General features: G+C 52.7%; 13 protein-coding genes across 16 annotated transcripts; 8 read left to right on the forward strand and 5 right to left on the reverse strand.

The window, feature by feature from the left end:
- Positions 1 to 269: 269 nt before the first annotated feature.
- Positions 270 to 1,289, forward strand: AAFC00_000271 (uncharacterized protein; the record flags this gene model as incomplete). Its single annotated transcript, XM_069342173.1, has 1 exon — positions 270 to 1,289. One exon carries the CDS (start codon positions 270 to 272, stop codon positions 1,287 to 1,289), a length of 1,020 nt encoding a protein of 339 aa, XP_069200084.1.
- A 496-nt stretch (positions 1,290 to 1,785) lies between these two features.
- Positions 1,786 to 2,896, forward strand: AAFC00_000272 (uncharacterized protein; the record flags this gene model as incomplete). 2 transcript variants are annotated; one of them, XM_069342188.1, is made up of 2 exons in its annotated part: positions 1,786 to 2,087; positions 2,155 to 2,896. In XM_069342188.1, the coding sequence occupies 2 exons, from the start codon at positions 1,786 to 1,788 to the stop codon at positions 2,894 to 2,896; spliced, it is 1,044 nt and encodes a 347-aa protein (XP_069200085.1). The 2 variants fall into 2 exon arrangements, with proteins under 2 accessions (XP_069200085.1, XP_069200086.1); XM_069342187.1 differs by having other exon boundaries at positions 1,873 to 2,087.
- A 486-nt stretch (positions 2,897 to 3,382) lies between these two features.
- Positions 3,383 to 3,916, reverse strand: AAFC00_000273 (mitochondrial 37S ribosomal protein uS8m; the record flags this gene model as incomplete). The annotated part of the gene is made up of 1 exon (XM_069342200.1): positions 3,383 to 3,916. One exon carries the CDS (start codon positions 3,914 to 3,916, stop codon positions 3,383 to 3,385), a length of 534 nt encoding a protein of 177 aa, XP_069200087.1.
- A 481-nt stretch (positions 3,917 to 4,397) lies between these two features.
- Positions 4,398 to 5,507, forward strand: AAFC00_000274 (uncharacterized protein; the record flags this gene model as incomplete). The annotated part of the gene is made up of 1 exon (XM_069342209.1): positions 4,398 to 5,507. One exon carries the CDS (start codon positions 4,398 to 4,400, stop codon positions 5,505 to 5,507), a length of 1,110 nt encoding a protein of 369 aa, XP_069200088.1.
- A 377-nt stretch (positions 5,508 to 5,884) lies between these two features.
- AAFC00_000275 (uncharacterized protein) lies at positions 5,885 to 6,672 on the reverse strand (the record flags this gene model as incomplete). Of its 2 annotated transcripts, XM_069342219.1 has the most annotated exons (3): positions 5,885 to 6,178; positions 6,227 to 6,525; positions 6,606 to 6,672. In XM_069342219.1, the coding sequence occupies 3 exons, from the start codon at positions 6,670 to 6,672 to the stop codon at positions 5,885 to 5,887; spliced, it is 660 nt and encodes a 219-aa protein (XP_069200089.1). The 2 variants fall into 2 exon arrangements, with proteins under 2 accessions (XP_069200089.1, XP_069200090.1); XM_069342220.1 differs by having other exon boundaries at positions 5,885 to 6,525.
- Positions 6,673 to 7,127: 455 nt separating this feature from the next.
- Positions 7,128 to 7,853, forward strand: AAFC00_000276 (uncharacterized protein; the record flags this gene model as incomplete). Its single annotated transcript, XM_069342230.1, has 1 exon — positions 7,128 to 7,853. The coding sequence occupies one exon, from the start codon at positions 7,128 to 7,130 to the stop codon at positions 7,851 to 7,853; it is 726 nt and encodes a 241-aa protein (XP_069200091.1).
- Positions 7,854 to 8,547: 694 nt separating this feature from the next.
- On the forward strand, positions 8,548 to 11,127 carry AAFC00_000277 (uncharacterized protein; the record flags this gene model as incomplete). Its single annotated transcript, XM_069342241.1, has 2 exons — positions 8,548 to 8,595; positions 8,665 to 11,127. 2 exons carry the CDS (start codon positions 8,548 to 8,550, stop codon positions 11,125 to 11,127), a joined length of 2,511 nt encoding a protein of 836 aa, XP_069200092.1.
- Positions 11,128 to 12,009: 882 nt separating this feature from the next.
- On the forward strand, positions 12,010 to 12,391 carry AAFC00_000278 (uncharacterized protein; the record flags this gene model as incomplete). The annotated part of the gene is made up of 2 exons (XM_069348555.1): positions 12,010 to 12,115; positions 12,168 to 12,391. 2 exons carry the CDS (start codon positions 12,010 to 12,012, stop codon positions 12,389 to 12,391), a joined length of 330 nt encoding a protein of 109 aa, XP_069200093.1.
- A 1,035-nt stretch (positions 12,392 to 13,426) lies between these two features.
- On the reverse strand, positions 13,427 to 14,442 carry AAFC00_000279 (uncharacterized protein; the record flags this gene model as incomplete). Its single annotated transcript, XM_069342253.1, has 2 exons — positions 13,427 to 14,178; positions 14,235 to 14,442. The coding sequence occupies 2 exons, from the start codon at positions 14,440 to 14,442 to the stop codon at positions 13,427 to 13,429; spliced, it is 960 nt and encodes a 319-aa protein (XP_069200094.1).
- Positions 14,443 to 14,750: 308 nt separating this feature from the next.
- AAFC00_000280 (uncharacterized protein) lies at positions 14,751 to 16,057 on the forward strand (the record flags this gene model as incomplete). Its single annotated transcript, XM_069342262.1, has 2 exons — positions 14,751 to 14,794; positions 14,872 to 16,057. 2 exons carry the CDS (start codon positions 14,751 to 14,753, stop codon positions 16,055 to 16,057), a joined length of 1,230 nt encoding a protein of 409 aa, XP_069200095.1.
- A 569-nt stretch (positions 16,058 to 16,626) lies between these two features.
- On the forward strand, positions 16,627 to 17,469 carry AAFC00_000281 (uncharacterized protein; the record flags this gene model as incomplete). The annotated part of the gene is made up of 3 exons (XM_069342271.1): positions 16,627 to 17,150; positions 17,208 to 17,312; positions 17,376 to 17,469. The coding sequence occupies 3 exons, from the start codon at positions 16,627 to 16,629 to the stop codon at positions 17,467 to 17,469; spliced, it is 723 nt and encodes a 240-aa protein (XP_069200096.1).
- Positions 17,470 to 17,972: 503 nt separating this feature from the next.
- On the reverse strand, positions 17,973 to 18,776 carry AAFC00_000282 (uncharacterized protein; the record flags this gene model as incomplete). The annotated part of the gene is made up of 1 exon (XM_069342283.1): positions 17,973 to 18,776. One exon carries the CDS (start codon positions 18,774 to 18,776, stop codon positions 17,973 to 17,975), a length of 804 nt encoding a protein of 267 aa, XP_069200097.1.
- Positions 18,777 to 21,326: 2,550 nt separating this feature from the next.
- On the reverse strand, positions 21,327 to 22,822 carry AAFC00_000283 (uncharacterized protein; the record flags this gene model as incomplete). Of its 2 annotated transcripts, XM_069347738.1 has the most annotated exons (3): positions 21,327 to 22,019; positions 22,194 to 22,331; positions 22,505 to 22,822. In XM_069347738.1, the coding sequence occupies 3 exons, from the start codon at positions 22,820 to 22,822 to the stop codon at positions 21,327 to 21,329; spliced, it is 1,149 nt and encodes a 382-aa protein (XP_069200098.1). The 2 variants fall into 2 exon arrangements, with proteins under 2 accessions (XP_069200098.1, XP_069200099.1); XM_069342304.1 differs by having other exon boundaries at positions 21,327 to 22,331.
- Positions 22,823 to 23,637: the final 815 nt, after the last annotated feature.

Genomic DNA, 23,637 nt, shown 5'->3' on the forward strand with positions numbered 1-23,637 from the left:
TGGCCGACCTGCAACCGCCGAGATGGTCTCGGCACACAGCTGCCAAGCCATCTTAACCCCGGATGTCCGTCGTGGACGATAATAATCTATTATCATGAATTCCTTACCACACTGTACTCTATTTGATCTAATTAACAAACAACCAACTCATTCTTCGATCTCCCCTGATACTGTCTAGTACATTCATGCTGCCAAGGAGATCGGCGGCCAACCTTCTAGACAACGGATGAACAGAAGAGAAAAGGAAAGAACACAAAAGAAAAGAAAAAATGGGTTCCAGCGCGCGACGCAAGAGAGAAAAGAAGCAGGACTTTCAAAAGGCCAAATTAAAAGTGGGAAAGACGAAAGCAAAGGCAGACAACTTCACAGACACGAGTTTCAAGGCAAAATCAATTGTCCTCAACCAGCAGTCACTCTCGACTGCTGCCCCTACCGCCGTTGCCCAATTCTCCCACCAACTTTCACTCGTGTCTTCGAAGACAGACTCTCAACGACAAGATGCTCTCGCCGCTTTGACAAACACGATCTCCAATCTGGCCCCTGGACAGCCTTTGCCGCTGCCTGTTGCCACTATCCTCCCTAAGATCCAGCCTCTCGTCCTCGATGCCTCCAAGAAAGCACGCGAGCAGTTCCTGAAACTACTACGAGTCTTGCCTGTCCTCCAGGTCAGGTCGCATGTCGACCACATGCTACTATATGTGCGCGCAGGCATGACACATCTAGCAAGCGAAATTCGCATGACCGCTTTAGACGCACTAGACTGGTTGCTCCAGATCGGACCCGAGGAGGTGGTGAGCTGCTCCGGCGGCTGGTTGAAGACGCTCAACAGCTTCATGAGTCTGCTAGGCTGGCAGACGGCGGAAAAGTCAGGCAAGTGGTCGTCCACAAAGGCGCCCGCTAAGCCTGGCGCCGACAGCAAGCTTCTCGTCAAGCAGTTAGCCGTTCTCGCCAGGTTCCTGAGTGCTGGCTTCAAGGACGCTCAGGACACGACGAGTGCGTCTCTCGAGGCTGCGAGGCTGTTCCCACTCTGCGGCTGTGACGCAAGCGTTTTATACGCGAGATCGACGCCCTTCCGTAACCTCAATCTCTTTGGCGCGGCGAGAGACGCCGAGAGCAGCATGTACGACGATGCCGAAGCGCGGAAAAGAGCTTTCGATGAAGCAGCGTTGAAAGCAGTGGCTCGCGGAATTTCGAATGCTAAGAAAGAAGGCGGTGAGGTGGGCAGAGCGGCGTCGGGGTTGGAAAAGGTGCTAGTAGATGGAATGGGAGATTACGAGCGAGAAGAATAGATACCCCCCCGATTTTTACTTCAAATTTACGATATTCTTACCTTGCGAGTCTAGGGGACTTGATCAGATCACATATCATGCATCCACTCTGACCAAACAGAAGCTCAGTGTAATCGGGTACCCCAGTGAAACGCGATCTATCAGAACGATATCTGGCGGAAGAATCAAGGTAAATCCAAGGTCATCATACGTAATGTTTTTGTTGCTTATCTGGCGGCAGCCTGACGTGGGGTTCGCTGTAGATCCTGATTCCTTCTGCCTCTTTGCTTTCGTGTTCGTTCTGCGACTGTGCTCAGACCTCTATAGCAGTGCAGCTAGTGGGTGGCATCGAAGACTTTGTTGTCCGATGATAAACATAAGTGCAAAAAAGAGGGTCCGGAATCACGCAAAGTAGACGAGCTATCACGCCAGCGACCAGTCGTAAACCAACCAGCAGCATCCGGGACCACAGTTGTAGCTCTAAGCTGCACTTCTACCAAAGAGAAAGCGTAGAGACATGGCTTCTGCTGCTCTTCTGTTCCGCAACAGCAGCACCACGTTCGCATCTCGATTCGCTCATCCCAAAGCATCGGTGTTCAGTACAATGGCGTCCTCGACGACGACAACGCGACAGTTCTCGCTAGACACGTTCCTTGTCCAGCCGATCCAACTGACGAATGCTCTCAAGAAGAACCCTACCTCCAAGCTATCGACATCTCCTCGTGTGATTCCCCTGTGCGCATCCTGGTTCCTGCCGAATGACCCTGAGAAGCGAAATGGCTACGAGGTCTTCAAGGCCGGTCATCCTCCCACTGCTCGGTAACGTCGCCTCTGTCTATTGCTCGACTCGCATAAGCCGGCGCAGTCACTAACAGAGGCAACGCAGCTTTTTCGACATTGACGCCATTGCCGACACCTCGTCTCCGTACCCTCACATGCTGCCAAATGCTTCCGTCTTCGCAGAAGGTATGCGAAAGCTAGGTATCCGTCGTGATGATAGCATCGTCGTCTACGACACGCACGAGTTGGGCATCTTCAGTGCTCCACGAGTCGCCTGGACTCTGCAAGTCTTCGGCCACCCGGCAGTCCATCTCCTCAACAACTACAAGCTCTACGTACAAGAAGGCCACCCGGTCGAGCAGGGAGAGCAGGCACAGTACGAGGAGAGCAAGTATCCCGAACCCGAGATCGACGCTACCAAGGTCGCTTCATTTGAGGAAGTCAAAGAGATTGCAAAGGACCACAACAAAGAAGGAGCAGAGGGCGTTCAGATCTTGGACGCAAGAAGTCTGGGACGATGGAAAGGCACAGACCCGGAGCCTCGGCCTGGTCTTTCTTCCGGTCACATTCCGGGCAGCTTCAGTGTTCCTGTACCTGAGCTACTGGACCCCGAGACCAAGGTCCTTCTTCCCAAGGAGAAGCTGCAGGACATCTTCAAGGAAAAGGGTATTGATCCGGCCAAGCCCATCATCAGCTCTTGTGGTACAGGTGTCACTGCAACGATTATCGATGCCGCGTTGACCGAGGCTGGTTTTCCCGACACTAACAGGAGAGTATACGACGGTAGCTGGACGGAGTGGGCTCAGAGGGTCTATCCTACTGACAACTTGATCCACAAGGAGATTTGAGGTGGATAGTGCATAGATGATAGATTTGCTATTTGCCCAGATTGTCCTCAAACTTCAACGGCATGAATGACAGAAAATCGAAACTTGCGGTTAGCCAGCGGTTTGGAAGATACCTTATCCTTCTGTTTACGTAGCGATGATTGTCTTTTACCGGTATGATTCTGGTTCTGCCTGGTCACGAGGTGCTGTCCGCAAATGAGATAGTTCCTGCAACCAAGATTACTAGTAACGATGATGAAACGCCTTCCCCTCCAATCGCCGCGGTGGAGTGTTCGGTGCATTTAGTCCTGCGACTGCAGAAAAGTGTGATTGACACAAATGATACTACAAAAATGGCCACTTTTCGCGTGGCGCGAGTCGAGTGCCAGAGGGCCTTAGTCGTATTGCTGTTGTATGGTAAGGCCGCTCACCGAGAAGATGACCTCAAGGACCGCAATGCCGCTGAAGGTCCGTGTATAACAGTGAGCAGCGAAGAAGGCCTCAAGATCACCACACTCGACACAGAACCATTCCACCGATCTTTCTCTCTACACACTCTCTTGCCTCCATGATTCCCTGGTCGGTGCTGACAAACAGACACTCGCCGACACCTCGCATGCCCCGAACGAATTGTGCGTCCCGCCCCCTAACGATGTTGCCCAGCTCTAGCGAGTTCAGCCAGATGCGCTTAGTGGGTTTCGACTCCATCTTCATTTTCCTCAGCACGGGCTCGCCGTCCCAGTACTTCATGCCCAGCCATAATCTCCGGGTCGCTCTGTTCTCTTGTGTGACTTTCTCGACTTCCTCGAGCACGCTCGGGCTCTTCAATGCTGCAGTCGTGAAAGCAGACTCGGAGGGCGGTAGTAGTTTTGCGGGTGGTGAAGGCCCGCCGAGGTTGACAGTCGCTAGGAATCCTTGTTTTTGTAGATGTATCGCCAGGCCGAGATGTAGTTTCGAGAGGGGAATCGAGGTGAGTCCTAGTCGTGCTAGTGATGCATTTTGCAGATGCGAGCAGACGTGTGAAAGGTTGACGAGAGACATCTTTGCGGCGGAGTGATTCGGCCTAGAAGGGCGCTGCGGTGGATATGGATCGTGGGCAGAGCGAGTAACAGCGGCTCTATAAAGGGGGTTATGAGATGCGGCGAGAGCGAGGCTGCGAGGAAGAACAGTATGCAATTGATGGGTGTAGGCTAGGTATACAACAATTGTTGCTGGCCCTAGAAGTCGATGCTCTTCCCAGAAACTTTGGCTTCCGAACTCCGATGTTTGCCCTGTAGGAAGTCATTGCGATGATTATTCTCCATCACGTGATCAGCAGCATCAAGGTAGTGTGTAGGTAAATTGGCACATCGGAACATTGGACAAAGGCAAACAAAGGCAGAAAGTACAGTGTTGTTCTCATCACAGATCCGACCAATACAACAGTAGCGATAGTGACAGCAATAGTGTTGTGCGATCATAAGCAATCCATACATCTGTCGCACCCGGTGTATCCGGAGAGAGCATAGAAAGGGCGGAAGTAATGTCGTTTAGACAGACAGTGTCGAGTCTGTTCGGCAAGGCAGAGAAGGTATGGGATGAAAGGACCGGCGGCAGTGGGGCGAACAACCATCAGCAGCAGCAACAGCAGCAGCAGCAATGGCAAGGCCAGCATCAACAACAATATCAACAGCCATATCAATATCAAAATCAATATGCCCAACCACCTCCGATACCCAGCTACAACAAACCTCCTCCTCCTCCACCAGTCCCCACCTCGAGCAAGCCCTCTTTCTCCTCTACTCTTCCTCCTCCACCCGCTTATCAATATCCATCCCAACAGCATCATCACAACCACGAGCAACCACAAATCTACTGGCAGCCGAATCTGCACCCTCAGGCGCCCGTGTCCTCCAACTTCTACCATGAGACCGGCCAGCACGGATGGGGCAACAACGAATCGCAGAACTACGTCGACTCGCCGGCCAACTCCTTCCACACACCTCAAGGCGACGCTCTCGTGGTGCGCGCCCTGATCAACCACGCGCACCCCGATCCAGCCCAGAAATTTACTTCGGCGCGTCTGTCCAGCCATCAGACCCTGTCGCGCAGCCGTGGGTGTCTCAGCGCAGTCATCACCGCGCCGGTAGCGACCGGCATCTGGCCTGCGTTTTGGTTACTGCCTAAGGACCCCTTCAAGTGGCCGGAGGACGGCGAAATCGATATCATGGAGGAATGGGACGGGGATGCGGTCAATCACACTTGTCTGCATTGGGGACATTTTAACGGGCAGGATTGGAACAAACACCGTGTGCTCGAGACACCTGTTCCGAACATCGTCGCGCACCGGGGTGGTGTGAGATATGACTTCGTCTGGGACGAGGATGAGAGCAGTGGAAAGGGGAAGCTGTTGTGGTTGATTGACGGACGACCGATTATGAGAGCCGAGAAACCAAAGGACACAAGACGCATGAGCGAATTTAGGATTCTGATCAATATCGCTGTTGGCGGCAATGTTTGCCAGGGTCATATGCCAACTGACGGGTGCTATGAGACTGTGGTAAGAGAATTGGCCATGTGGGACGCGCCTCCTGCGGGCTGGAGTGGGTTCGAGAAGATGTGGAAGCATGGTAAAGAAGGCAAGACCATGTGAGCATCATGGTCGATGGTCCACTGCTTGGATGCGTTCCTTGCTCGGGCCGGATGTAAGGTAACACCTCCGCGCCAGTGTCGAGTATTTCCTTGCTGTGCTGCTTGGTGATTTGGGATGTATAATAGGTAGGTTCGTTTGCTATGCCATGTTCAATCAACGACGTGGCAGCTATGATATCTGATCTGCTCGAGCTGCGATTAAACTACCTATGAATATCGATGCTCAGTTGCTGGTAGAGTATGATTTCCCACGCTACAGAGTGCTACGTGTAGTCGAGTCAAGACATGACGGACGAAGCTTCTTTTAGTCAATGTAGTCATTGCATGATCAGAAATGAGGCTCATGTGTGAATAACCCTCCACTTCTTCTTTTCGAAGTTATGTCTTATGAACTGCGATCTCGATTGTGCTGGCGTATCTGATTCTCGTCTCCGGGATGGGCTCCTGTTGCGGTTCCTCTTCTCTAGCGTCCTTCATAAGTTGATCGGTCTCCGCTCCATCGTTTTCTCGAGCCTGCTCCTCTTCTGCTACTTCAACATCATCAATAGCAGCCACAGACCCCGTCCTAATCAATATCCCAAACCCGTCTCTCCTCTGAAACCACAGCCCGACACTTAGCGCCTTCTGGATCGCCTTTCCAGTAGCTTTGACGACGACCTCCTCCTTGCGCCACTGCTCCTCTTCCGCCCTAGCAACCCCCCCACTAGTATCTATCTTTACCTTCTTCATCTCCGCTAATCGCTTAGCGACCTCTCCAATCTCCCCCGCCTCCTCGCCATCTGTCCCCGCTGAGGGAAACTGTCCTCTTTTGCGCTTGAGCCTGTTATCGTTGCGCACAAGCGCGGCGGCAGACTGCGTTTCGCGCTTTTCGACCTGATCTAACAGACGCTCGACGCGCTTGATCGCTGACATGAAGGGTGTGCGACTTGAGATGTAGACTACTTTCTGTGCGGAGTCCGGGCCGGCGTATTTAGAGGGGATGGCGGGGTGTAGGAGGGGGCGTTTAGTTACTTTCGCGTCTAGGTGTTACGGGGCTTGTTAGTCTTTTGTTCGTATCTTAGTCGTGAGAGGTAGGGAATAGGTGGTAGTAACAGGTTACTTTTTGGTAGATTGGGGAGTTTTGTATGTGGCTGTTGGAGTGGCTGCGGCGCGGTGGTCGAGGCCATTGTTAAAGAGTCGCGTAAGTGGTCCAGGGGTATTAAATGGTCGTGTAGTAGTTCAGCCGTATGTGCTTAGTTGGTCGGTTGGAATAGTCTTAGAATCCTGCAAGTGATTTGACAATATCCATGTCGATTTGGGGAAGACGTAAATAATTGTTGTATAGCAAAAGCTCGGATGAAACAATAAAGATCAAGCGCAAGCCACAACCGCCGCCAGCGGGGAAGAAAATCGTCGAGAATCCCCGAGTCTCGACCTCTTATACCACTCTTACTCCAATAATCTATACAGCCTACTAGCACTACGACAAAAAACAACGATCATCACTGCGGTTAGGATGATATGCTAGAGCCTCATCGCCGATAAATAGGAACATCACATAAAACTCCACGACATAGTCTACAAAGCTGCATTATTTGCCACCTATAAACCTCGCCCGGCTTTAACGGATCGTTCTTACCACATGCATCTCCGACATCTCAGACTTCCGGGGTTGACTCCCTATACCAAAGCCTCAGCTACACAGGACAAACTCGTCCAGGCCTTCCTTGTCGCAAAAGCCTCCGCATCTGCCACATCACTAACAACAAAACTATCGCCCCCGCTACCCACGATCATTACAGCAGAGTTCAACCCCGTCTACACATGCGGCCGTCGCGAGATCGGCACAGTATCGTCGTCGAGTCAAGCCTTCCTGCGTGACAATGGCCGTGCTGAATTCCACGAGGCCCTTCGAGGCGGTCAAACTACTTTCCATGGACCCGGCCAATTGACAGCTTACCCCATCCTTGATCTGAAGTCTCACGGCCTGAACCCGCGGAACTATGTATGTCTGTTGGAAAAGACTGTCATCGCCACTCTGGCCCGATACGGCGTCAAGGCATTCACTACCGAGCACCCGGGTGTCTGGACGACGGACGACGATAAGATCTGCGCTTTAGGCGTGCATTTGCGACGGAACATCACCAGCCATGGCATTGGACTCAACGTGGCCACGGACTTGACTTGGTTTAGTCGTATTGTCGCTTGTGGGCTTGAAGGCAAGCGAACGACGAGTCTGGAGAATGAAGGTGTCAAATTGGGCGACGATGCGGTGGAGCAGGTAGGGAATGTGTTTGTCGAAGAATTCGCTAAGGCGCTGCAGGGTGTGGATAGTGTTGTTGAGATTACAGAAGATGAGCTCGACTGATTTTGACGTTCCTTACATCTGCCTCGGGGCCTCAGCGTTCTGGTGAGATGACTTGCCGTCACTTGTTCAAAGTGACCACCTCTAGCCATGGATCTCTCGAACATTATCCGAAGGATCGGATTACCAGCGAAACATGCCGAGTGTCATACTCTATCAGAACCATGTCCAATCTACACAGGAGTTCGTTCTTAGTGATTGACCCGGAGCCGAAGCCTAGCCGTGTTTGAGGGTAATCACTAATAATGAATTCCTATGTGGACGGAAAGAACGTCCAATTTTTCAGTAGCAGGTGCCTGGTAAGGAAAAGATCTGGGGTCACATTATTGCAGTAATCTCTGGAGTACAGCTCGTACACCAGCTCGTCCGATAGATCTCATAGCAGCATCTCCGACCTCGGAGGATATGTAGCACAATGATACATAAAACGATGATACAAAGTGTGGGGGAAGGATTATCTGCCTCCTCCGCTATTGGTTGCTTTTGCCCGCGACTCACGCTCTACTTTTTTTATTTTGTATCACATACCCAGAGATCCGCCAAAGGCCATTCTCGAAGACACACAACGGGCGAGGTACATCCACTGTAGATAGACTGAAGATCCGGAGCCTCCAAATTGGTGTTCTTGAATTTCTGTCATCTCTTCATATTACAGTTCGCTTTCTTGGACACGTAAAGTCTGGCAAGCGTCGCGCCAATGGCGATTCTCAGACTCACAGCTGCCTCGGGTGCAAGGCTACGATTGGTATGGAAAACAATATGTTATAATCAACAAAAGCAGGGGTCATGAGTGCTGAACAAGACTTCCTCTCAGGCTTCGACCAGGCTTGCATCACGTCGCTCCATCCTCCCAGCATCAATCGTTCCTGCCTCTTCTGCATCATATTCCCACAGACCGAGATTCTACTCGTCGACTCCTTCCCTTCGTCAGGCATCCAGCCACCAGGATGCATTCCATTCATTACTCGAAGACCCCAAGACCATCGACTTCCTCTCCCGCCCGGCCAAACCCTCGCCGGTCCCACAGACTCTCACCGAGAAGATTGTCCAGCGATACAGCACTGGTCTCGCCGAAGGAAAGTTCGTCAAGTCCGGCGACTATGTTACTCTCTCTCCTCACCGCTGCATGACCCACGACAACTCATGGCCCGTCGCCACCAAATTCATGTCCATCGGCGCAACCAAGATCCACGACAACAAGCAGATCGTCATGACCCTCGACCACGACGTCCAGAACAAGACAGAGAAGAACTTGGAGAAGTACAGGAAGATTGAAGCGTTCGCGAAGTCACAGGGCGTCGACTTTTACCCTGCAGGCAGAGGTATCGGTCATCAGATCATGGTCGAGGAGGGCTACGCCTGGCCTGGCACTCTCGCAGTCGCCTCCGACAGCCACACGAACATGTACGGTGGTATCGGATGTTTAGGAACTCCTGTTGTGCGAACAGACGCCGCTTCCATCTGGGCCACCGGACGCACTTGGTGGCAGATTCCACCTATCGCCAAGATTACTTTCACCGGTATGCTTCCTAAAGGCGTCACTGGAAAGGATGTCATTGTCGCTCTGTCTGGTCTTTTCAACAACGACGAGGTCTTGAACCACGCTATCGAATTCACTGGTTCCGAAGACACCATGTACTCTCTGCCAGTCGACGATCGTCTTGCTATTGCTAACATGACCACCGAATGGGGCGCCCTTTCCGGTCTCTTCCCTATCGATTCTGTCCTGCAAGGCTGGTTGCGCGCAAAGGCTACCGAAGCTGCCATCTTCGAGGCTTCTTCCCTGACATCCACCGAGACTAAGACTCGCTTCAATCACGAGCGTCTCGACGAGCTTTTCGAGAACCCTCTCAGCGCCGATGTCGGAGCCAAATACGCAAAGGAGCTCTACCTCGATCTGGACACCCTCTGCCCATATGTTTCCGGTCCTAACTCCGTCAAGGTCGCTACTCCCCTCGCCGAGCTTCAGGAGCAAGACATCAAGGTCAACAAGGCTTATCTCGTTTCCTGCACCAACTCTCGCAGATCCGACATTGCTGCCGCCGCTAAGGTCTTTAAGGATGCAGCCGAGGCTAACGGAGGTGTTGTGCCTCGCATCCCCGAGCACGTCAACTTCTACATCGCTGCAGCCTCTCTTCCTGAGCAACGCGCCGCCGAAGAGCAAGGTGACTGGGCCACTCTCCTCGCTGCTGGCGCTCAGCCTCTTCCTTCTGGTTGCGGTCCCTGCATCGGTCTAGGCACGGGTCTCCTCGAGCCTGGTGAGGTTGGTATCTCTGCATCCAACCGTAACTTCAAGGGCCGCATGGGTTCGACCGACGCCAAAGCATACCTCGCATCTCCCGAAGTTGTCGCCGCATCTGCTCTGAATGGCAAGATTTCGGGCACTGGCTGGTATGAGAAGCCAGAGGGTTGGTCTGGAGTCGTGCGCGGCGAGGGCGATGGTGTTAAGCCCGAGGAGCGCATGATCTCCATCGAAGATGCATTGGACATGCTCGTTAGACAAGCCGAAGAGGTCGTCGCTCAAGGCGAGGAAGCTCTAGGTGCCAAGTCTGAAGAGTCAAGCGCTGCTGCCACTGGCGAGGAGAAGCTCACCGAAATCCTGCCTGGTTTCCCCGAGAAGGTCACTGGTGAGATCGTATGGTGCAACGGCGACAACATCAACACCGACGGCATATACCCCGGCAAATACACGTACGACGACGCATTTTCCTCTTCCCCCGAGCGTATGGCGACGGTTGTCATGGAGAACTATGATACCAAGTTCGCCTCCATCGCTAAGGAAGGCGATATTCTTGTTGCAGGCTTCAACTTTGGCTGTGGATCATCCCGCGAGCAAGCAGCGACCGCCATCCTAGCTAAGAAGATTCCATTGGTTGTAGCCGGCAGCTTCGGCAACATCTTCGGCCGCAACTCGATCAACAACGCGCTTATGGGCGTCGAAGTCCCTAAGCTCATCGAGCGCCTGAGAGAGACCTTTGATACTGTCCCGGAACCCTCGTCCTCGGCACCCATCACCGAGCCCGCACAGAACAAGCAATCCCTCGACTCACCACCTCCCGCACCCACCGCTAAGCCCGCAGAGAAGATGCTCACAAGACGCACGGGATGGACATTTACTTGGGACGTGCGACGCAGCACCGTCATCATCAAAGAAGGCGAGGGCGGCAAGGAGTGGAGCCAGAAGGTCGGGGAGCTACCGCCGAACGTGCAAGAGGTTATCGCTGTCGGTGGACTGGAGAAGTGGGTCGGCAAGGAGATTGCTTCCAGCGCTAATTGAAGACGGACAGACAGTCTTCTCATGTTGCGCTTTTGTGTTGTCTTTGGTTCTTGTATTCTAGACTTGTAATATTGGACGGACAGACATGTGAAAGAGACCCAAAGGGGAAAATGGGCGGGCTTAAAAGGGTGTACATTGGGCGTTAAGATCAAGGACGACTTTGAATGTCATATCAGGGCAGCTTGCCTTTCTTTCTCGTTACAAAGCGAGCAAAAATCAACGTACAACTCGTGATGCATTTTGTCTTATTGCACCCTTTCCACACCATTGTGACTTGTACCCATAGCGCATTAGTCTGGCATTTGGAAAACCCTTCTGACTCAATAGTGTCTGGCACACTTCCAGATTCATCAACAGTGCCATCGACGAGGGTGCTAAGCCCAGGGTCTGGATCTTCTGGATCTTCTACGACTCTGACCCAGGCCTACCTTAACGGGAGTGAGATCCTCATTGCGATATATTGACGTGTCATCGTGTAACTTACAATCCGAAGAAATGAACATGGCACTTTGTTATGGAGCCACTCCAGCTCATACACGATGCTCAGCGTCACCCACCCCTCAGAAGCCTAAAAGATCTTGGGGCATACAGACTTAGCCGAGAGATTGATCGACGACGGCTACAATTGTAGCTCTATCGGGGCCGGCCGATTGCTCGCCGAGACCGATATGCCCCTCCATGATAAATGGTTACTCGATAGCAACACCTGATAGCGTAAATGTCAAGGCATTATGGCCACGAAACATCTGTTGATATAGTTTTCGTTCCTCCGCTTTCTTTGTGGTTTCCTTTTCTCAACACTTTTCTCTGCTCTGTTTCTCTCTCACACTCTCACTCTGTCCTTTCATTTCAGACCCTTTCGACTCACCTAACAATTACAACATGGAGATTCACACAGGTGCTGCTGATACCCTTGCGATTGCGCGCGATGGCGTCACCTTTGTCAAGCCAGAGGACATTCAAGCAACGTTCAGCGGAGAGAGCATCGGTAAGTGTCGTGATACTTCATCTTCAATTGAAGATCAACTGACGAGAAACAGACCTGATCGGCAAGAACCTCGGTTCCCGCATTCTATCCTTCTCTGATGAGTGGTTCGCTGCCGCCGAGAACCTCACGACCGCTACCCCCCTATCCGCAAGCCTGGTGTCTTCACTTACGCGGGCGCCTGGTACGACGGCTGGGAGACACGCAGACACAACCCCGAACCATTCGACTATGTCGTCTTCCGCCTCGGTGTCGCCTCTGGCAGGGTCAAGGGCGTAGAGATCGACACTGCCTTTTTCAACGGCAACCAAGCACCGGAAGTCGCAGTGCAAGGCTGCTTCGCATCCGACGACAGAGAAAAAGAGATCAAGAGCAAGGACTTTGCCGAGTGGGAGACGATCTTACCGAAGCAAGAGTGTGGACCTAGCCAGCGCCATGCATGGTTGCTCCCTGCCAAGACGCCAAAGGCCTATACTCACATTCGCCTGCAAATGTTCCCCGATGGAGGCATCGCACGTTTCAGACTATATGGATCAGTCGAGGCCGTGCTTCCACAGGACATCAACGCCGTCTTCGACCTCGCGGCTACCGTGAATGGAGGTGTCGCCGTAAAGTGCTCGGATCAGCACTTCGGTACCAAGGACAACCTGATCCTTCCGGGCAGAGGTGTCGACATGGGCGACGGCTGGGAGACTGCGCGCTCGAGAGGTGAGCACATTGACTGGACGATCATCAAGCTAGGTGTGCCGGGTGTGATTGAGAAGTTGGTCGTCGACACGGCCCACTTCCGTGGAAACTTCCCGCAAAAGGTACAGATCTTTGCCGCCGGTCCTACGAGAGATGGCAAGACCCCAGAGCATGAGGACACGGCTGCTTGGACAGAAGTGCTGAGCCCGCAGAAGACCGGTCCTGATGCGGAACATGAATATGTTTCGGAACTCAGCGAGGTCAAGGACAAGACTTATGGATTCGTGAAGCTGGTCATCATTCCTGACGGAGGCGTCAAGAGAATCAGGGTCTTTGGCAGGAGAGGTGCTTAAGTGCTACCGTTCTGTCTCGACTCCCGCCCAGCAGTCGATCGCGAATGCTTAGATACGCCAATAATGAAAAGTCATACACATACCTAGCTTGCATTTATGTTGTTCTGATTCCTTCATCTGTAAAGACGACGTCCGGGGGTCGGTCCTCCTAAGGTGCAAGCAGGCCTCGTGCAGGTGCTATCTATTCCGGATATTATACATGTGTTTTCCCATCCTCTAGCTTCCACAAAAGACTTTTTGTTTTTCAAGTTGAGGTTGTCAAAGCCGATCAGTCTCACGCAGGCTTGACACCCTTATGAACGGCAGCGATGCCATCGGTCAGATCCTCCCAGCCCTTGCCATCCTGCGCACCAGGAATCAAGAACCCGGCATCCTTGATCATGTCTCTCCACTCGGTCTGGCTAGGGAAGCGATCGATGCTCTCGACGAGATACTGGTAGCTGTCCCTGTCTCCAGCAACGACCTGTCCGATCAGGGGAATGGCGGCGAAGCTCCACCTCTTGTACACGAAATCGAACAGCGGGTTCCGCACCTTGCTGAACTCGAGACACGCAAACACACCGCCGGGCTTAAGCACACGGTAGGCCTCACGCAGCGCCATGTCCTTGTGCGTGAAGTTTCGGATGCCGAACGACACCGTGTAAAGATCAATGCTGTCATCGGGGATCATGTGCAGGTTCTCGGCGTTGGCTTCGATAAAGTCCAACCGGCCGGTACGAGCATAAGGGGATTGAGCGGCGCGCTTACGGCCCTCGGCCAGCATGTCCGGGTTGATGTCGGAGATGGTGACGTGCGTGTTGCGGTCGTGGTTGATGTTCGTGGCGTGGTCGAGCATGCGGAAGGCGATGTCACCGCTGCCGCCTGCGATGTCGAGGATGTGCCAGCCTTGTTGCGGTGCGCCGGGAGTGTGGCCGCCGGGGTTCAGGCCGCGTACGAAGTGGTCTTTCCAGAGACGGTGGATGCCTAAGGACATAAGGTCGTTCATTGTGTCGTAGGAGCTTGCGACTGAAGAGAAGACGCCGGCGACTGGAGAAGTACAGTCAGATGCGGCCCCTTCCACTTTTCGCCATATTCTGTGTTACCTTTAGACTCTTTCTGGGACTCGTCGATTGTCTCGAAACCGAAATGCGTCGTCTTCTCATGTTGCCTCTGTTGTTGCGTCTTGTCTTCTGCCCGCTGCTGCTCCGCTAGACCCCGAGAGGTCGTGAATGCACACCTGGGCTGCACAAACCGGCATACAGGAGGCGACAGCCTCAATCGCTTCGAAGCGCGTAGGGAAATGGTAGCCATTTGTGTGCGTGGACGGAGGCGTGTTTCGAGCACTCACGGTATTACAAGCGGCAAGAAGATCAAGTCGATCACCGCCGAGCTTTACTTTGACAGAACGTTGACGCTAAGCATCTCTATGTCATGAGATTGAGTTGCGGGTAGATCTTGCTCGACTCGGTCATCTACCATGACCATTTCTCCACAAATTTGCATATCGGAAGGAAAACCAAGGCACCTACCTTACCTACCTTACCTACCTTATGGTAAGTTGCGTCGTCATTGTCATCGATTACTAGATATCATCGTTTTCATCCATCTGCACGGCCTCCATGGCCGATCGAGACGCTCCTCTCACGAGCCTGTGTAGCATCTGGTAGGTCGGTTGCTTTTCATCTCTCTGCCGTGGATATCACTCTTCTCTTTACCCTCCTTCCACGCTGACACGCTCAGCTACACCAATCCTCCAAAATATGTCTGTCCCCGCGATCACGTCAAAACATGCTCTCTGCCCTGCTACAAGCGCCATCAGCAGCGTGCTTCCTGCAACGGAAAGCGTGATCCAACCGCCTACGTCAGGAAAGAGAAACTGACGACGGCCTCCGGTATTGATCATGACTACAACTTTTTGAGCGGCGTCGAGAGCGTCTTCGACAAGGCTGATCGAGACCGTGAGGAGAGGGGGATCGACCAATCAGATCAGAATCACAGGCGACGATGGCATTTTGACGGACCTCTGCAGAAATACCTCCGACACAACCAGATCCAGATCGACCATGCTCCGCTGGGCTTGAGCCGACAGAAAGCCAACCAGACGAGATACATCCAAAAGTCAAAGCGCATCGTCTGGACCGTCGAATGGATCGATGCGGACGGGGCCAAGAGGCTGAGCGAGGTGCATGAAGCGGCCACGATAGGCGAAGCATACACTGCGATGCTTGCCGACAAGGAACGCGGAAGCAAGAAGAGGAAGCGCGCCGGATCCGTCGAAGCTTCACCTTCCAAAACACCCAGACAGGGCCCGGTGGCGGCTGCTGAAGAGATGGCAAAGGAGGATAACCCACGGACGTCAACATCAGCCCCGGACACGCTCACTGGCGACGACACAGTCATAGACGAGGCAGCAGGAGTAAGAACTCTTGTCGAATCCGAAGAACCTCAGGAAGCAGAAGAAGACAAACGCTCGCTGATCCTCTCCCGGATCGAGTCCGAGGCCTCACGCCAGGCAACTCTACGTGCAGCCAAATCCCCCACCGGACCTCCATTCTTCTATCTCCTACGCCCTCACACATCGGCGACTTCTCGTGTCTTGATCCCGCTCTTGCCCGATCAAACACTCACAGCTTCTCTCGAGCTACGGACGGTGCTCGAGTATCCCACCGTGTACGTTCTCGACCAGGGCCAGGAAGAGCTGTCTGAGCGATACATGACCGAAGCTGCATATACACAAAAACTACAAGAAGACGACAAGGAAGTCGAGGAGCTGCTGAAGGCCGTTCCCGACGCGACAGCAGCAGGCAGAATAGGGACATACGGCGGAAAAACAGTCACTACCGCAGAAGGCAGCAGCAGCGGAGCCACAAACGACCTAGATCCCTCCAAGATACTAGAGATGCTGAGAAGAGACGTGCCAACGTAGAACGAAGCATAAGTCCCCGTTTCGGCCCAGCAAACGAATAACCCAAACAGATGTAATCAGATACAGTCGGCGACCAGACCAAAGAAGTCCCAACTCTCACCCTTGTCCATGTGTCCTTTCCTTGCGTTTTATCCCTGCTCGAACAGATGTTATGAATGAGCGCAGTAAGTGTCGATACAGGCACGGTGGGTTCCAGCTGTAGGAGGGCCGAGGGAGTCGGAGATATGTTGCCGCCAATCAGAATGCACACAGTCCCGATTGACATCTTGGCGCCGCCGACCAGCTGTTTGCATCTGTGTTTGCTCTAGGAAAGCGCATCAGCGGCAGCGACTCTTGACGTGTGGGAAGTAAATGTAGACAATACCGTAGCTTTACTCTAGTCAGCGATACTACCGTCGTCGCAGTAAGAGTAGGAATTTCGTACAGCGGCTGTGCTTTGTCGTCTTCCAGTCTATACATCCGCAACATCCAATCGAGTGCTTGCCTCATCGATCAGGACCGAGTGACCTCCAACCGGCGCCACCCACCCGTCAACCTCCACTTCCTCTATCCATCTTTCCACCGACAGAATGAGGGCCTCCCTACGTCTTCTGGCTTCGGCCAAGTACCTCACCCCTGGCGCACCCACTGGTCTCACCGGTGTCTTCACCCACGCCGCGCCTCGAACCACCCTGCTCTACCTCTACAACAGCACTTTGGACAAGCTCAAGCAGTTCCCCGAACACTCCGTCTACCGCCAGTCGGTCGAAGCCCTGACCAAGCACCGCCTCTCCATCGTCGAGTCCGTCAAGCCCGAGGGTCTCGAGTCATGGCAGGAGCGCGTGCGACACGTCGTTGAATCCAACCCTCAAGCCTTCAAGCAGATTGGCAGCATCACCGACCCCAAGCAGCTGAACTTTGTCTTCAAGGAGTCCATTATCGAGGGCATGCGCACCGAGGAGTTTGACGACGAGCCCCTGCAAAAGGCCGAGCCCGAGGGCCCCAGATCCCAGAAGGACAGGTCACACCAGGGCGAGGCTTTCGCCAGGGATCTCAAGGTCGAGAATGAGCAGATTCCGAGGATCGAGCCTGAGCCGAGACTCACCGCTGACCAGTGAGTGCCTGTTTAGCACGCAGCATGCTTTCCTCTCCCACTGACATCGTCTCCCAGGGTCGAGTCTATCGAGCAGCAGGTCGGCGCCGGTCTGATCGAGGAGATCATCAACGTCGCAGACGCCGAGCACAGCCTCGTCGATGTCATGTACAAGAGCGAAGTGTACGTCTCTCTTTTCCCTTCTCTTCGCTCCCGGCTCCGTCACAATCATACTGACATCGACAGCTGGGACGATCTCGCCGAGACACCCGTAGAAGGCCAATGGAACTACCACGACGTGCAAGCCGACTCTCACGTCCCTGCCACTCAAGCCCCTTAGATGGACTCGAGTCGACTGTTGAACGTGCAAAAAACCTTTTCTCTTTCCTATACCAATTACCAAATTGCATTCAGCGTCATGCACTCTCAACCTTTTCCTTTCGGATGCGTGCACAGCTCGTGCTCTCCTTGTGTCTTCTAATGTTGACTTACAGAGACACACGTACAGGAACTCCCTACAATTGCTCATCATAGTGACCAACGAAGCGTATTTGAGTGAATGTAGTCATCGCATGATCAGAAATGAAATTCGTATATGAATACAAGGATAAAGATGAATAGAGCCGAGTTTCCATGCCAGTCGTTTCCTGTCCCGGAGGTCACTCGACCTCGTCGATGCCAACATCGGGACTCCCTCGCGTGTGTGCCCGGTACCATGTCCAATCCAAATGGAAAGAACGATCAGTTCCCTCCAATAAAAACTCCAACGACACCAACGCTTGTTGCAAATTTCACAAAACGATACCTCTCAAGGTAGATCTTTCACTGATACAAGTCCGTGCTTCATTTATCGTCGAAACGGACCTCGACAACACCAGTCTCGGGGTCTTCTTTGCCAGTCGCGAAGCCTCCGGCGCTGATGGTGTCCCGGTCTCTCCTCATACCGTCGAGGACACCCTTGAGCCCACCTTTTCTCATTCTCTCGAGTACGACCTTCATGCCCTCTTTGGCCTTGGGCTGACTCTTCTCTGCTCGTCGGAGCCCAATGACCTCGATGCTTTTCTGAATCGATCCGTTCGCCCATTGTCTCAAGAAGCCACCCAGGCGAGGCTTGTCCTCATCCTGCTGTTCCGCTCTGGCCGCTCGTCGCTTCCTGATGTTCTCTCCGATGTGGGAGTGCAGCGTCACCGAGGTTTCGACATCGGTGGTCTGCTGTTGTGCATCGGTGTTGAACAGGTCACCCTGCTGCTGGACGGAGACTCCTGGGAAAGCAGGACGACGGAAGACCTGGCGCTCGACGACGCTCAGCACGCCCGTCCACTCCAGGTTCTGCGATTCCGTCTCCATGCTTCCATTCTTGACATCGACGGTAGACTTCTCGAGAATGTAGCTCTGAGTGGACCCGTCCTTGCCGGCACCTAGGATGGACCCGGGCAGCAGCTTGAGCACCGCAGAGGGCAGCTTGGACTTCTTCAAGTGCAGGCGCACAGTCGTGAGCTTTTGCGTCACGGGATCGAAGTTGCGCGACAGAACATCGCTAGACTCGACATGGGTCGAATACGGGTTAGGATAGCGCAGGAAGTAGGCCAATGTGACGGCCGGGAATGAGTATGGGTAGCTGTCCGTCGACGAATAAAATCTGACCATTGTGTCGACAACTATGACGTAAGAAGATATAGGCTGTGAGTTGTGTTATAAGTGGCCTGACGCGGAGAACTGTAGAATGCTTTGATCCAGGGTGGGTTGGAGGGGCTTTAGTGCATGCTCGTGGGCCGAGTGTCGTGGTAAGGCAGGGCGATGACGACAGGCAAAGAGAAGAGAAGAGAAGATGATAACAGAAAGCTAAGCTAGGGGCTGAAGGGGGGTGTTATACAAGAAAGGTAGGTAGTGGTGGGTGCCAAAAAGAGGGGTTGTATCATGCAATAATCTGGGTGTGAAAAGATATACAGTAGCTACATCAAGGCAAAATGCAGTGCTCTGCTGACGGTCGTGTGAGCCTCTGTACTCTGGAAATGCCTCGCCCAATGATGAGAGAGCAGAAGCACACAGAGGCTGACCCGGAAGGCCACGCCGAAGTGCCGATATGCCGATCCTGAGGTGACGAGACCTGATCTAGATTGCTTCTTCTGTCTTTCACCGTCCTGCGTTCCACACTTCGCGGAGTCGGCTGCACCTGCGTCTCAATGCCGGTGCCAAGCCTATCGCCACTCTTGCTCCGCATCCTTTGTTCTCCACGCCCGTTCCACGTTGTGGGGACACGGTCGATAGTAGGCGAGGTCATGGCAAGAAGAACAAGAATACCACTCCTACCTGAGGTGGTTATAAGAATATGACCTCAGAGCTCTGGAATATGCCTGTAGATCAGGGAATGCTTACATATTGGCAAGGCCTTGGACAGAAGTTCTGTATCGATATTCTCTATGTCTATGTCCTTGTCTATGATATTTCTATGGTATAGCTATTCAGAGGTGTACTTGGCCGTGAATTACCTTCGTATAAGACTCTCAACATGCCTTTCTCTGACATGGAGTTGTTGCTCGCCAAGGCGCTGGATGAAGATACTGTCCGCATCATCTTGTTGTGCCTCGTAGATCAGCAGCTTTTCAAGGTGTTGCAATGCTTCCTGATGAGATATCTGTGGTATAGGACCAATTACTTCTTCAGCGTCGTCGTCGCCGTCCGGTCGATCCGTAAACTGCGCAACAATCGCCGCCTCAATGTCTTCGTTAGCGTCGTCGTACACTTGCTCTTCGACCGGATCGAGGAAGGATTCAATAGACATTAGAGTCGTAATGCGCCGTCGTTTTAGTAGTTGTTGGACAAGCTGAGCAACCTCCTGGTCTTGTTGAATAGTGGCAGCGGCAGCCGCATCTATAGGTAGTTCTCCTTCGATCAGCCGAGCACTGCGCCAGCAATGAAGGATTGTGGATGGCATAACGGCCGACCACGCAGTTATTGACCACCGTACAGCCTTTAGAATATTGATGGTTCGTAATGGCGATCGTCCAGCTTCGAATTCGTCGAGCATGTATTGTAACCACGTCTTTCTATAATGCCGTTTAAAGCTAGCGATGATTCCTTGATCCAGAGGTTGTGTGTTACACGTCGAAGTAGTGGGCAACCAGCATATAAATGTATTACGAAGCGGCTCAGTCAACGACAAGGTAGTAACCGCCGCTCGATGTGCCGAAAAGTCGTCCATTAGTAATATGACCTTACGACCAGCCATACGTTGATCAAACCATTGCAGCCATTCAATCATGATTGGTTTTGTCATGCACGCGTGACCATTATACAGCCAGTGGCAGTTCCATGCAGAAAAGTCGACATTTGCGGCTCGTACAGCGAGAGGCCTTTTCGCATGACCTACGAGCCAGAGAGGGAGCTTGTCGCTACCGTCTGCATTACAGCAGAAATGGACAGTAAGGCGCTTCTTTTGAGTAGTTGTGCCGCTAATCTGTTGTGTCGATAAACCTCGATCCGGCGTACTCTCCCAAAAAAAAAAATGCCTGATTCGTCGCAATTATAGATGTTCGAAGGGTTCCAAGACCGTAGAAAGGATTGGACAGCAACCTTTCATGTAGGTGAGCTTCACGTTCACCCATATAACGTTACATACATACTAGTTGTTGAGCGACTTGTTCGTCGTTATTACTACTGCTTTCGCCATGTCCAATACGCCGCTTGACATTGCAGCTTCGTTCAGATCCAGCGACCCAGCCATTAATGAATTGCGGCACCTCCATACCTTGATACGCCGATATACGCATCTAAAATCGCTCCGCTTGTGTACGAAGAAGGGCCTCCGAAAATTGGTATACAAGTCCACCCTGGATATAGGCATATCCCGTATAAGAATAACTTCGTCTTGGCAAGAATATCGACTTGCAGACCTGTTCAGATAGTGGTGCAATACTCACTCAATATAAGCATTACCTGGTCTACAAGCATGTTCTAGAGCTCCGAGGGTGCATGCTTATAAACAGGGTTTACTGTATCATGACTCCATAAAATTGCAGGTCTCGCGGATTTGGATACTAGTCCTGAACGGTGGCTGGCAGTCAAGGTGCTAGAATACACGCTCGTGATACATCACTACAGGTATCGGTTCATCTGGACAATTAGCCTGTCTCCAGTGCCGTTGCGCCACGCAGAAGTGACAATGACTTTTGTGCTATTCTTTGTCTTTTCGTTCTCTCAACCAATGTTCCCTGCACCTCTCTCAAAGACGGCGACACCGCCATCAGGCTGAACGAAATACAAAACTTCAAGCTCCTTCTCCACGGCAGAGTCGCTCGGAGAGACCTGCCCAAGCCGCTCGTGATTGTCATCGTGATCATTATCATAATCGTAACCATAAGCATAATCCCACGCGCCTCCCCTCGTAACCCTTAGAACACCAGTGACATCTTTCGCCACCCCCGTATCCAGTCCCCTCACCCCAACAATCCATCTAGCAGCATGCGCAAGCCCAACGACGAATCGACTCATTTCTGTCTCTAGTGGCGTCTTGAGAATCACACCCGTCGCTGTGCTATCTGAGTCATGCTGGCCCGAAGAAGCAGCGTTAGAATTCGAGAGAGCTAACGTGGCTGCTGCCAGGAAGGTCGAGTCGATTTCGAGGGATATGACTGCCGAGTGGACAGATGGTAGGGAGCGAAGAGAGAGGATGAGGGTTGAGAGGGCTGCAGACGGCGGTTGCTGTGGTTGGCTTTGCGGTAATGACGAAGAGTCGTGGTATATGAGAGTTGTTGTCGGAGAGTCGAGGATTAGTAAGATCTTTTTGGGCTTTGGTACTGAGGAAGAAGAGGAAAGAGCGGCTATGGCGCTTGTTATCGTCTCTTGCGCGTGCGTTAGGGATGGACTTGTCAGCGTGTGGAGGTTTTTGAGCTGCGATTTTGTTGTTGTTGTTGTCGATGCTGATGGGGCTGAAGCAGGGATTGGGGATGCTTGAGGAGAAGTAGCTGCTGGAGGAGGTTGACGGGAGGGAATGGGCCCTGCGTTACGTAGTGGTAAGGTGCGCTGTGGCAGGTCTCTTCCTGCTGCTGGAGAGATGGGTGATACCGGAGATCTACGAGGTGGTTGCTGTTGTTGTGCACTGGTCGATGGCGTTGTCACTGTGGATGATGTGGAGAAGATGCCGGTCAGACCGTCAATGAAAGCGAACTCATCGTGCTGTGCCAGTCGTGCTAGGTCGAGTCCCTGTGTGGCAGCGACGAGTCAGCGTTGATCAGATAAAATTTGGGGTCTCTTTCTCTCTCTCCTCTGGTCTCCTTGATACTCCTTCTTGTGTTAAAGAGAACGAAAGATGCTGGATAAGACAGAAGAGAAGAGAGCAGGAATGAGAAGAAATAGAGGAAGACATGAAGACATACAGCTCCCCTCCTAGCCTCAGCCTTCCAAAACTCCCAATCTCTCATCCACGAAACCAACACGACAGCCACATCTTCTCCGTCCCCATCTTGTCTCTGATCCTCTCCTCCCTGCTCCTGTCCAGCTACCGTCGTGGCTCGCGCATGCTGTGCTTTCTCCGAGGAAGTCGCGCCGTCGTATGCGCCACGCAAGACGCGAACCGTGAGCCAGTGAGGCGACGCATTCAGCACGCCTGTCAGCAGGGACAGAGATGCTTCGGGTGGGAAGTGGCCGAGGTATGGTTCCAGAAGAGGTGGGATCGCTGTTTTGCGCCGCGACATTTTTTTCCTTCCTCGAGTCTTCGACTTTCTGCCTTGGGAGGCACTTTGGACGCCCTCTTTTTTCTTCTTGAGTTCTTGGGGACTTTTCGGCTTGCTTTTGGAATTTGTTCTGTGGCCTTGTTCTCTGTTTCTCAACACAGCAAGGTCATTTGTTCCAGCAGGTCGCGCAATGTTCACGATCTCTACAAGAATTATATATTGTCGTTATTGCCATGTAATCCAGACCTGTGATCGAAAATCATGACGTCGGCCCTGTCCCGACTTTTTCCCTCTGGCCGGGAGCTGCACATTCGGCCGTCATGAAACGACGGTTTGAGCTGCAAGTCGGCGGGCCGAAGCCGCGACCGGGATTCATCTATCGTCTACCTCCGTACAATCGCGGGATCCCATACCTCACTCGCCCTCACCCACTCGTACGATGAGACAGGCATCTGGGACTCCGTCCAGATTTCAACTCTACTCGCAAATTGAGAGACATGTCCGTTTGTCTCAGGACGAGGAAACGCAAGCATCCGGCGTCCAACACTAGTATACCTCAAGCATGTCCTCGCGAGACTCGACCTTGACTGTCTTCAATCAGTTCCTTGTACATTATATCTCACAGTAGGTACGTCACTGAAGATACTTCAAGGCAAGGTAGGGTATCACCACCGTACAGACCGCAGCACTGTACAACGTGGCATTAGTCGAGTAGGGGGTTGTGTACCGTAGCTTATGTGATGAGGCAGTGATGTTGCCTTTAGTAGTTGCTGCACTCCAGGACATTGCCCTGGCTTTTGAACGTTGAATGACCGAAGGGCTGATGCTAAGCTTTC

Source organism: Neodothiora populina, assembly GCF_041146345.1.
Source record: "Neodothiora populina strain CPC 39397 chromosome Unknown canker_contig_11, whole genome shotgun sequence".
Lineage (NCBI taxonomy): Eukaryota > Fungi > Ascomycota > Dothideomycetes > Dothideales > Dothioraceae > Neodothiora > Neodothiora populina.